The sequence below is a fragment of the Pseudonaja textilis genome, chromosome 1 (assembly GCF_049901715.1).
Source record: "Pseudonaja textilis isolate UNSWEBS1 chromosome 1, rPseTex1.2, whole genome shotgun sequence".
In the NCBI taxonomy this organism is placed as follows: Eukaryota; Metazoa; Chordata; class Lepidosauria; order Squamata; family Elapidae; genus Pseudonaja; species Pseudonaja textilis.
Genome location: NC_141990.1, coordinates 170,096,980 through 170,109,961, shown reverse-complemented (window position 1 = coordinate 170,109,961; position 12,982 = coordinate 170,096,980). Strand labels below are relative to the sequence as shown.

Here is a 12,982-nt window from a genome sequence, read left to right as displayed (position 1 = left end):
TTAATTCTCGGGTTCAAGAAAGGTTCCACCCCTGATGTGAATTAGTAAGTCTTTCTACTGTACCAAAGATCCAGGATGGGACTGGAAAATATGTGTGTATGCGTACATTAATAGGTTATGTGTGTGTATAGTTCACAACATTCCATGTCTTAAATCCAGTTTTTTCTCTGTAGCTTTTTTACAGCTAGTGGGATGGGATTTGAAGCATTCATTACATGTTCTGGAATGCTAGTAGTTGCTGCATGTACAAAGAAGGAGTATGCTACTGTGATGCTATCAGACCATTGCTTCTATGATTCTCTTTGGGTAAGAGCAGATATTTTGAGTTTTGTTCAGATATATAAGGGGATGGGTTTCGTGCTATTAGCATGCTTTAGACTATTTCTCTAAAGCAAAATGCAGATAGTCATTTTTCCTGCCCTCTTAATTCCTATTTTATCTTTTTCCTATCTTCTCTTCTTCGATCATTGTATTAAGCTTAGAAGTCTTCATTTAAGAATAACTTCCTTTAGCATCCAGACTGTCATACCTTCCCAATTTGGATACAAAAATGGACTATCTGAAATGCAATTGAATGGGACTAGGATTGATTGACTGGTTGATTGTTTAATTACTTTATCAATGGGTCATCTGTCAAAGCAGAGAAGGGTTGCATGCACAGACACAGTGATCCTGACTGTTTTTGCTTATTAAACCAAGATATGATTATCTACGTGCCACAGTTCTTTACAATATTTTCATTGTCTACTCTGCTTATCACAAGTCTAGCCCAAATATTTATAGTACATGATTCATAAATCATTATTCTGACTGGCATTAATCTTGACTTAAATGAGCCTGGGAAACATTTTTTGCAGAACATAGCTTTAATCTGAAATGTGCATTGGTTCTTTGTAGTGGCCCATGTTCATTTAACCTGAGATTATCAATATAAACAACCAGGAGAACAAGATGCTTAAGGGATTTTTTGAAGGGCAAGGATGCGAGATGAGTGCAGTGAGGGTACAGTTACAGAATTCCTGCCCATTTAGCCTAGGAAATGATGCATCTGTAGGAGAGCTCAGAATAAAATCGGGGACTATCTGGGCAGTCTGTATTTTGCCCTTGAGTTTCATGGAATACTCTATGTACCCTCTAAATTTTCTCTCCTGCCAGTTTCAACTTTAGCCATTTTTACCAATTTAAACAACAGTGTTCCCATTGCCAACATTTTTACCTTCCTTCTCCCCCCACTCTCCCAGATCCCATCTTCATAGTTAACCCTGTGATTGGGGTGTTCCCCAACATGCTGGGGATTTGAAAATCAGAGTACTAGCATGATTACTGAATTTCCTTTGTGAAGGTTGGCAGTGACTGAGTAAATATTCCTTGATGTAAAAGAACACCAATTAGCCCCTTGTAACTGTTCCATAGAAATGATGATGATTCTTTGCTTAAATAATTTTTCAACAGCACAATATATGCATTGTTCACATGCCTGGGAAAAGACCCTTTGGTCAAAGTCTTGTCTATATTTATGTAAATGGACAACAGAAAGTCTCGGCACCACTTAGATTTCCTGCCCTGAATGAAGTAAGTCTCTTCTCTGTTATTATTTGTATTTCTCCTTTTTCTTAGAGGCTTTTGCTGAAGTATCACCACCAAAATACATCTATTTGAACTTGCCACATAGGCTTTGTCCAGCTAAAAAAAATGAGCTAATTTGACATGTGCATGTCACCTCACAGTAGGATGACCTCCTACAGAGACATTCCAGAATGATCACCAGTTTCTGTGTGAACTGAACTGGAAAAAGCTCTGTGTGCAAGAATGTCAGCCCTTTGGTATTTCTAGCCTCAGTGAAGGTAGAATCTTAATTTTGAGTTTTCACTGAAATACATATGCTGATTCTCCAAATGTTTATATTCTTTTCAATTTTGTCTACCAGAGAAATATATTTTATAATTTTTTGAAATATATGTTTTATGAAATATTTCATGAACATGGGGCTTTGTATAGCTTTTTCAATAATATACATTTTAATTGGTAATATGTACTGCAAAATTTGGAAAAGTAAATGTCAAATGATAAGTTTTAGTGCTTGTATTGTTCAAAACTCCAAAATCGAGTAAGGTCTCATTCAAAGGTAATTTTTTTCTTTTTCTGGTGAAGTTCTCTGTGTATGTGAATATCCTTGGTAGAAACTCCTACTTTCAGCTATTTTATCATCTGAGAAATGACACAAGACAACAGAACCCAGGAACCTGTTGATCAAAGCCTGTTGGCTAAGGTAGCTTTATTGAAATCCCCTTGATAGCCCTGAATATATAAGCTAAGCTTTTCTTCTTCTTTATTTATATCTTCATATTAGCAGCAAATTTATCCAAGCATCTTTTCTGGACACTGAGTCAAATTTCTTAACATTTTCTCTAGAATTCTTGATAGATATTTATTTGGGGATATACAACTCATGTTTATGTTGGGTAATATTTATCTCCATTATCAGTTCTTCCCTTCTTCTGTGACCTATTTCCATATTAATGACAAACAAACAAAATCTCATTTTCCAAATAAAATGACCCAAAATTTAAATTTAGCAAATATGTCTATAATGTAGTATGGCAGAAAGAAAGCTTGCAAACAAAACAGATGTTTTTAAACACTGCCAGAAGAAAACACATGGGATCAAATAGCTGTTCTGGATTGAAATGAAATATGTTATACTAATGTTTTATAGAAATAACTGGGACAGTTTGTCTATAAGTATAATTAACTATTCTTTGCTTCCCCATCCACTTGATGTACAGTGTTTGCATCAGTTAGGTCCTAAAAAAGAATAAAAGGATAAAGGATAAAAAGTGATGAGACTTTACAATAAATGAGCATATTTATCAGAGAGAAGGTATCATATGTAGGGGAAAATTAATTTCCAAAGCAGTGAAAATATCCATCGATCCATCCATCATATTTATATATATTTATATAGCTCTCACAAAATGTGATTCTGGGTAGCATACAATTTTAAAAAACCATAAAATAAACAAATTAAAAACATTGCACAATTTAAAGACATCAATATTAAGAGACTAAAAGAGAACATATTCAGTATAGTTGACATTGTAGCCACCTCGCCAGTTCACCATTCCCTGAGATTACCAAACCTGTTGACACAACCATGTTTTGAGGGACATCAGAATGGGACAAGTCTCACCTTAGGAGGAATGATATCCCACAGAGTGGGTGCCATGGCCGCAAAGACTGGTGTCTTGGGACCTGCCAGATGGAACTCCTTAACAAACAGGAATTAAAATGTCAAAGATAATTTAAAGAAGCACCTTAAAATTACAGCTAATCAGAGGTAGGGATATTGTGGCTCCTAGAGTCCTTTTTTAAGTACCGGAAACCTTGTTGCCCATATATATGTGTGCTTATACGGACAACCCTTCTGCCAGTGAGGCAAAAAGACGGTGCATACATATGTTATCTTTTTAAAACTCATTCTCTAGATTATATTGGCCACTTTAAATTTGAATGCATCAAATTCTATTTTAATTGTTCATCTCTTTTTTTCCACTGGGGAAAAAATTCTCTAGCCATTTACTTCATGCTGCATTGGTTCAGCTGGTCAGAGAACAACTCTTCCTCCACCATCGCAAATCCCGGACCCACCCTTTTCATCCCCAGTTATACCTCCTCGGACTTCATTTGGGGCGATCCTTGGACCAGGCAGCTGGAGTGGCCTGCTGGGGAAATCAGAACTTATCACCAAGCTGATCTCTGCAGGAACTCAAGATAGTGAGTGGGGTTGCCCCACGTCTCTGGAAGGCCAGCTTGGCTCTGTTATTATATTCCATGAAGCCTTACAACTATCTCACATCAAAGCCTTATATTTGACAGGTGAGCAGTTTTGGTGAGAGATTACTTTTTCCCTGATTTTGTGAGTCAAAAAGTTATTTATATCCTTGTTTCTCTGATCTGACCATTGCTTTTCATAACTATTTCATATACAGTTGGGTTGTTGTTGTTTTGCCTTTTATGAAAAACATAAATTTTGCCTTGATTTTCCCTCCTATGTTGTGTTCTGCTTTCTCACTACTTTACAGACTTAACCACCCACATAATGCAATGTGTATGTTCTAGTGTTCATTTTTAAGATCCTTCTTCAATTTCTTATTAAAAGGGAACCCTGGATAATCCTACCGATCTGTGTCTGACTCACATCTGTGACAATATTGGGCTTAAACATAGTAAAGGCTTGCAGAGAATGTTCATGTCTCTCAGGCTGAAATGTAGAAGCATGTATTTTGGATTGTTGAGCACCATGACTGCAATAATTCTGTTTTATTCCAAAAATAAGTGAAAAGTAGTGATGAACTCCCCCCTGGAGGATGTTTTTAATTTTTTTTGAAGATTAAAATGAGTGGTTGCTAAAATATATTACATGTTGACCAACTGCTGTTCTCTGTTCGGCTGAGAATTATGGGAGTTCAATACAGCTACAAAATTCCAGGTTATGAAATGCTAAATCTAAACATGTAACTTGTTTTTTAAGATAAGCATGTCCTTAGAAAGAAATGAAATTCCCCATTTGGTCAGAAAACAAGTTTGAAATGTTATCTGCAAATAGAGGCATTCACTCACATTTCTATTGCCTCTGTGAATTGGTCTGCTGCTTTTAATGTGGAGAGAGAATTTCAAACTTAATTTATTTTGAAACAAGAGAGAATGTAATTAAAAATTGTGACTACAAACATAAAATTCAATGTCTGTTTTCTGTATGTTGAAGGTCCAAATTGTTTAACTCCTTGGAAGTCCCAAGAATCTGAACTGGCAGATTTGCCTAGCAAAATACTTCTTCACTATGCTCCTAAGGTAGTATTCAACATATTTTTCATCTACCTGGTAAAAGTGATTTAGCATTAGAAGTAGAGAAACTGGAGGAAGGTCATTTAACCTCCAGCTATTTACCATGCTAAAAAAGCAAAAAGTCCTCTCCTCTGAATAGAATGCTAGTTGCTAAAGAATGAATGAAGGTCTAAAGCAATTCTTTCCTATTTTGTGGCATTTTAAATATGTTCAAATTTTCAAATACTTTCAAATACTTAAAATTTTAAGCCTATCCATCTGCTACAAAAATATTGTGAAAAGCTTCATGCAGATCATCTACTGCAGTATATTTTTCAGACCTGTTGCTTTTAAATATAATACATACAATGAAGACTGCCTTTTAAGCATAAAAAACAAAGGCATTCTTCAAAAGGAGTAGTAGATGGTGGAAATGGGGTGGAGATTGCTTAACAATGTTTTCTAGCAGATTTGAAGCCAGTCAATCAGTCTGGCATTGAATGTAACTAGGGCATGAATCTGTACTCCCTCTTTACTGGGATAAGTATTTACATAGCAACCACAGGTATGTAACTGTCTGGCAAGTGTATAGTTGTTGAATTAAGAGCAAAACTGTTTCTTTCCTTCTTCCACCTAAAACATGACTTTCTTTCCCACCTAAAACAAACCATAAAGTGACAATCTTAACAATACCCACAATTAAACAACAATATCATTATTCAAAGATTATAAAAGAGCATATTTAGTATTGCAGACAGAGTATTTACCTCATCAGTTCACTGTTCCTTGAGATCCCCAACCTTGTCCACAACATCCACTTTTTGAGAAAAGGCTACAAAGGTTGGGATCAGTCTCACTTGAAAAAAATTGTTCCACAGGGCAGGTGCCGTGGCAGATAAGGCCCATCTTCCTGCCCTCACCAGATGGAACTTTTTAATAGATGGGAACTGCAACATTTATCTGCATACCTAATGGGACAGGCAGATAAAATCAGAAAGAATAACCCATGATTATGGTAGCACATAATAAGTATTGCTGATTCATGAAGTTTTTATTAGGTTTTACATTTTTTATTGGGTTTCACATAAAAAAGTGTTCAAAAGATAACCTCTAGTTTGCCTTTGTGTTATAGCCCATTTTTTCTTTTTCATTTGATTAGGCCTGCAGAAGCCCTATCTGTCTTGACCTTTCTGCAAATCTTTTACATGGGAGGTTAACAGGGATCAAAATAGTAAACTGGGACATCAAGGTGAGCATTTTCAGTGATCTAATGTTAATGCTGTAATGCTTTATATGACTTGGATGATAGCAATGTCATGAGAAATTTCCATATCATATAGTAACAATGCATGGCATCATGAATTGATTTCCCATTCCATTTTTAATTTGGGGGTGAGGGGAACTATATAGATATAAAAGGGTTGAACATGACAAAAGCTAAATACAAAGCTGCAATCTTTCAAAATGATGTCATGGGGGTAGATTTCCGCTTAATAGTGATAGTTCCAGATGATAAAAGAAGTTCCTTCTGCAGACAGATGGACTTTAGATTAATCTCTGTGGTTTTATAGAACGTCAGTCATAGCTAATATCTTTGGCTAAACCACTAAAAAGTGAGTGTAGACCCCCTTTGTACAGAATTGGGCTCTTTGTTTGCATATCTTGGAAAAAATTTGGATCTTTTTAGCTGATACCTGAAATTAGCTAACTGTTCCTCTGAGAAGTTAAGCTGAATGCAGCAGCTCATTATTGATTGATTAACCTGGAACGATTTGTAGTCTTTTGTGGATCTTTATTTTCTCCTATGAAAATGCATTAAAAGATGTGTTTATCTGCATGCATTGATTTCTTTCCTGAAAATTTGGCTCATTTTTTCCCCTAAATTCCAAACTTCTCTAGTAGTACTACAGATATTCCCAACATGTCAATTGCTCTGTGCTGTTCTAATATTTTTATGTGACATGTGTTTAAAAAGTTTTTCCTGCTGTTGGTTTCAGATTGGTGATTATTCCTTCTCCCATTTGTTTCCCTCACCCTGTTGTATTTCTAAAGGATATGATTAACTGCATAGGTGGATTAAATGTTCTGTTCCCACTGTTGGAGCATATCAGTTACCTTGATGGGCAGTTGCCTGAGAGGCCAGAGGTAGAAACTCTGCCCCATGAATTGTTGACACCTGTTGAAGGAGATTGGGTTGTATTAACATCCACCAAGGCTTCAGGTAAGGACATAATTAGCTTTTTCCGTTATTGCAAAGGGAGCAGTGGACCAAATAGAGATGCATTCCCTGCTTTTAATATCTTTTTTCATTATGTGATAGTTCTACTTTTTTGCCCTTGAACTAAAGTCTGCATTCCATTTTTACAGAGGCTCGTTTGGAGAAGAATATAATTGCAACCTTCATCTTGATGATAAAGCATTTTATTCAAAGGCATCCAGTCAACCAAGATAATCTTATTCACACTCATGGAATTGCAACATTAGGAGTCCTTTTGCAAAAGGTATCCAAAGCTACAAAATATTTTGGATATTGTATATTGTGAGCTTTTGTTTGAATATCGAACTGAATTTTGTATCTGTGAGATTGGAAAATAATAATTGCTTTAAATTACCATTTTTTGGCAAATTTTGATGTGAAGTTTGGAATACTTTTAGAGGCTCATCTTCCTAAGCTTCATCTCCCTAAAATGCAAGCCTTTTGTTTTAGGAATAACAAAAATGCTCAGAGAAAAAAGGCAATGAAGTATTTTGTTTCAGGCTATATTGGATGGATCTTCCAAATATCGTATTTGGATAATTTGCCTATTCTTCATTGTGTTACAAATAAATCTACAGAACATACATAGTTTTGGGCTGCTTTTTGTTCTCCAGTCAGGATGATAATCTCTTTTTGTTTACTTTACTCTCACTCAGTTTGTGCATAATATTGTTAGACTGATGCTTGAAGGCCAGCGGGGGAAGGTGGATGGTTGTCAGGAAGAGCATTTCTTCCTTTGCTGGGGGAGGACAACTACTACAAATATTTCTGCTGAAAACTTGGCAGACTTTTCTCACTAATGAACAAGCAAACAATAAAAAAGTGACTTTAAAAAAATATTTGACAACAACCTACTGTTTGAAATATAGAAATCACTCTGTTTTTTTTTCTTAATAAACAATATAGCCCCTCCTTTTTTTAGGTGCCCAGCAGATTCATGGATGTGAATGTACTAATGGCAGTCCAGTTATTGATAGAACAGGTCTCTGTGGAAAAAAACGTACAGCTTTTGCAGCAAATGCATCAGCACCTACTTTTTGACTTTAGCATATGGAACCGTGGGGACTTCCCATTCCGAATTGGTGAGCTTGTTACTGTTGTAACAGTTATGATTTTACTTAATGTTATAACCTGTTTATTGATTATATAAGCACTCAAGGAAACACAACAATAACATCGTACAATGGCATGCATGCTACACAGAGCCATTTGTGCTGACATGCGAGCCACAGGCAAACTTATCTTACTGTGCATGCGCGTGTTTCCCAGCTGATTTTTGGCCGGTTTGAGGCCTTTTTCGGCCTCCCAAGCTTGAGGAAAGCCTCTGCAGCCTAAAAAATAGGCCCATTCTGCAAGTGACGGAACGGGCCTATTTTTCAGGCTGCAGAGGCTTCCCTCAAGCCTGGGAGGCTGAAAAAGGCCTCAAACCAGCTGAAAATCAGCTGGGAGGCACAGTGCAGGTAAGGGGGTGGTGGTGGGGCGATTGCGTGCGCATGCACAGGGGGGATGGTAGGGGATGCATTGCCTTCTGGGGACTGGCATGTGAGCAAGTGAGTGCAAGCGCGCGCACAATTTTTGGCACAGGAGCATAAAAAGGTTAGCCACCACTGGAATAGAAGGTTTGGCTGAGGTCAGTTGGGATAAATACAATCCTGGTACTCTTTATCAATATGGGCTGTAGATAGATCACATACAGGTAGTTCTTGATTTAACAACCACATTTGGGATTAGAACTTGGGTTGCTAAGCAATGTGTTTATATCTGAGTCATGCCCAATTTTATGTCCTTCTTTTGCTACAGTCATTAAGCAAATTTCTGTGGTTCTTAAGCAAATGGTTGTGAAGCAACTCCAGCTACCTTCATTGACTTTGCTTGTTGGAAGTCCCCTGGGGAGGTCACAAATGGTGATTATGTGACCCTGAAGTGCTGCAACTGTTGCAAATACATGTTGGTTGCCAAGTGCCCAAATTTTAGTCACATGACCGTGGGGGCATTTTGATTATCATAAGTGTGAGGACTGGTCATATGTTGCTTTTTTAGCACATTATAACTGTGCATGGTTGTTAAACAAGCAGTCCTAAATTAAGATAGTCCTATCTGTGTCTAATCAGTGATCCATACAATTTACAGGTGTAGCTCTATTCTAATAAGGACTTCTGATTTCTTTTTTAGGTCATATCCAATACCTTTCCACAATTATCAAAGATAGCAGAAGGCTCTTCCGGAAAAAATATGGTGTGCAGTTTTTGTTGGATACTTTGAGAATTTATTATGGGTATGGAATCTTGTATTCCTTTTTTGACTTGGGCTTTGCTTTTCAAAGTCCAGCTCTTTATTTTACATGCTGAAAACTCTGAATTTTTGAAAAATACCATTGCTGCTATAATAGTTGCATATTATGAGCAGTAGCTATTTTTGCATCCTTGCAAGAAACACTGTCAATTATATCTATGAGACTTTTCCAAAGAAAATTGCAAAGGGTGCTTGTACTCTTTTAGGGAGGAGTCTAATTTTTTTCTATTTCCTTATTATCAGTGTCATAATGGATGTAAAATATGATTTTATATGGGGGACATGCACGTATACCAATTCCAAATTGTCTAAGGGTGTATCCAGTTAAGTGTCCAGAATTTCTTGCTTCTGTTTAAAATTGAAATTCTAATATAAATAGAGTTGAAAATAGTAGTTGATGCTTGCTGCTCTCATCTGGGAACTGCAGCTGGCAAGTGTCTGTAACATTACAGCAGTTGCCTTCTTCTATCAGTTGTAATTGGATATAGGATGGATGTACTGGAATGTCCCATATTGAATTCACACATTGCACTAAGCTGATTTACTTCATTGTGGTTTTAACTGTAGTTTATTGAATAAACCACAGTTATAGGTTCAATTGCATAAACCATGGCTTAAAAACACCTTACAAGGTACACACAGCATACTAGGCTGAAACTATGCAAACTGCATTGTAGCTTAACCCTTATGAATGCTCCCACCCCCACACAACTGATTGTATATCCTGGCATATGTTAAATCTTGTCATGTGTCCCAAACAATGCCCAGTTATGAAAACATTGACATCTAGCATTTCTTCAAGGAGCAATAAACCTGTGAGGTAGGTGCAGCCAGGGCAGCACTGGCCTAAATTCTTCCAGCAAGTTCATGGCTTAGTATGAACCAGTTTACATAAACTTTCATAATAATCATTTCTTGGAAGAATATCCCATTTAGGAATTTTTGTTTCGTTAAATTTTATTTTATTTTGAAAATAAAACAACCTCCCTTCAAATGCTGACAATAAACAAATGTTCAGTGTAAAATCATACTATAGCATTCATATTAAAAATATGTTTAAATCGAAAAAGTAAAATACATTTAAGCAAGGGCTTTATAAAAGATTACTTTTCCCCATTTATTTTTTTTAATGTCTTTTAAAACTCTTACATTCGAAATCCATGTATTTATTCATTTTGCTGTCAGACTGGAAACCGATCTTGAAATTCTGCCCTGACGACATCAGTGTAACAGACACAGGTACTTAAGGAACAAGAGAGAATGTCTTGTGAAAAGTACATTACAACTGATTATTATGTTTTAATTAGCAATTCTTGTTTCTGTTAGAAACCACTCCAGGGACAGTGACTTGCTTCCAGATGATCTTAGGACAATCAGGACATCTCTGTATGGTCTAATCAAATACTTCTTGACCAAAGGTGGGACACACATGGAAGTCCAGAGTGTCATGGGATACATAGCAGCCACAGGTGATGAGGAGCAGGTAATTTACTATGTCTGTGCTCTTCACCTCTTCTTCCCTCTTTTGCTATAATTGTCCATAACAATGGAAAAAGCCACCACCATCGATAAAACAGATGTAACAAATAAGGATACAAGCAACAAAGTTACAATCATATAGTCACAAGTGGGAGCGGATGGTAGGAGTGATGAGAAGATTAATAGTAATAGTAATGCAGACTTAGTAAATAGTTGGGCAGTGTTGAGGGAATTACTTGTTCAGCAGAGTGATGGCATTCAGGAAAAAAATGTCCTTGTGTCTAGTTGTTCTGGTGTGCAGTGCTCTATAGCGTCGTTTTGAGGGTAGGAGCTGAAACAGTTTATGTCTGGGATGTGAGGGGGTCTGTAAATATTTTCACAGCCCTCTTTTTGACTTGTGCAGTATACAGGTCCTCAATGGAAGGCAGGTAATTTACTATGTCTGTGCTCTTCACCTCTTCTTCCGTCTTTTGCTATAATTGTCCATAACAATGGAAGGAGCCAGTACCATCGATAAAACAGATGTAGCAAATAAGGGGATAGCCAGAAGGAAGGAAGGTGTTGTGGTTAGCCGGCAGCAGGTGCGGACAGTGGAGGAGAACGAGGAATTAGATGAGGGGCCAGGACTATTAAGGAGTAGACTGCTGCTTTCAGAGATTGTGGGGGCTGGCAGCAGTGATGAGGAGGTTCCCGAGGAGCCTGTGCCAAGTGCGTGTGCACGCAGGATTGATTGTAGGAGAGAGCAGTTACAGAAGCACAGGTAACTTGGGAGTAAGGCTGCAAAGTAATGGCCCCTCCCTCAAGAGGATAAAAGCCAGGTTTGAATAAGCGTTCTTTGCAGAAGGCAAAGATGCTCTGAAGCTCAGCCTCATGGACATCATAGTTAGTATTTGCAAACTCTTGTAAACTAGTTCGTATCTCTGGGTTTTTGGCAGCCTTGATAAACAACTTGGCAAGGCTCTTTCTTGTTGGAACTAATTAATTGGAAGCAGCCTTTTATCTGTGAAGAAACAGAATTCGCAGATTAAACTTTAAAAAGTGGGGGCTGCTGCCTTTGTCTTGTGTTTGCTCTCTTGGAACCAGGTTGGTTCAGAACGGAAGGAAGGAAGGAAGGAAGGAAGGAAGGAAGGAAGGAAGGATAGTAGAGCGTTTGAAACAAGAAGGAACATAGCACACCTCTAGTGATTATTGAAGATTCAGGTAAAGATGGGGGCCAATTGGTCAGCACAGACTTTTAAGCAAGAGGGAATTATCTTGTCTGGGCCTCGTGCTTTTCCTGGCTTTTATCTGTAAAATAGACCTTGCACTTCTTTTTCTGTGATCACCAAGGCTTGTGAACCCAGTGGGTTGGGATCAGTTGTGGAAGGTTTGGCTGTTGGTGTGTCTGAGATGGGGGTTGTGGAGATAGGTGGCTGTAGTTTGCTTTCAAACCTACAGTAAAACATATTCAGATCATCTGCCAGTTGTTGATTTTCTTCAGCCTGGGAAGGAGGTTTGCCATAGCAGGTGATATTTTTAGGAGTTTTCCATATGTTTGTTGGTTCATTTGTTGAGAACTGATTACTTAGAGTAGCTTCTTTTTGCTGCTCTGATCTCCCTTGTTAATACATTTCTGGCCTGATTGTACAACATTCTATCACCTTTTGTGTAGGCTTCCTCTTTGGAGTGACATAGTTGCTTAAGTTTAGCTTTGAACCAAGGTTTATTGTTAGTGTATATTCGCAAGTTCGTGGTTGGTACACATAGGTCTTCACAGAAGCTGGCTTTTGATGTTACAGTCATTGAAGGCACATGTATTTCAGAGCAACCAAGCTCCCTCAATTTCCTCTCTCCATTGCATAGGGATTTCTTTTCATTAACCACATAACATGATGAGAGTGCAGTGTTTGCACAGATTTGTCTGGTATGCCAATTGTACCTCTTCCTGGACAAGGAGGCCTTGATCACAACCACTCATGCCTTGGTCATTTCCCATTTGCATTTATTTATTTGTCAAATTTTGGAACCATCGATCGCATGACTCAAGTGACTCTGTGCTGTCTGTGAGTCTGCCCTTGAAAACCACCTGGAAGCTATAACTTTCAGTGGGGTACACAATGCAGTGGGGTGTATAATGATGGGTGCCCCTAG

The 12,982-nt window shown here is 37.7% G+C and overlaps 1 protein-coding gene across 7 annotated transcripts in view; it reads left to right on the top strand.

The window, feature by feature from the left end:
• The window catches only part of NBEAL1 (neurobeachin like 1), a 120,415-nt gene that overhangs the window by 50,308 nt on the left and 57,125 nt on the right, over positions 1–12,982 (top strand). For all 7 annotated transcript variants that reach the window (XM_087915547.1, XM_087915492.1, XM_026696757.2 and 4 more), the window contains 10 exons: positions 174–306; positions 1,453–1,572; positions 3,573–3,876; positions 4,766–4,851; positions 5,984–6,073; positions 6,877–7,045; positions 7,192–7,325; positions 8,004–8,163; positions 9,254–9,356; positions 10,700–10,856. In XM_087915547.1, the coding sequence (XP_087771673.1) occupies positions 174–306; positions 1,453–1,572; positions 3,573–3,876; positions 4,766–4,851; positions 5,984–6,073; positions 6,877–7,045; positions 7,192–7,325; positions 8,004–8,163; positions 9,254–9,356; positions 10,700–10,856 (1,456 nt within the window). The remainder of the gene's footprint in view (positions 1–173; positions 307–1,452; positions 1,573–3,572; positions 3,877–4,765; positions 4,852–5,983; positions 6,074–6,876; positions 7,046–7,191; positions 7,326–8,003; positions 8,164–9,253; positions 9,357–10,699; positions 10,857–12,982) is intronic.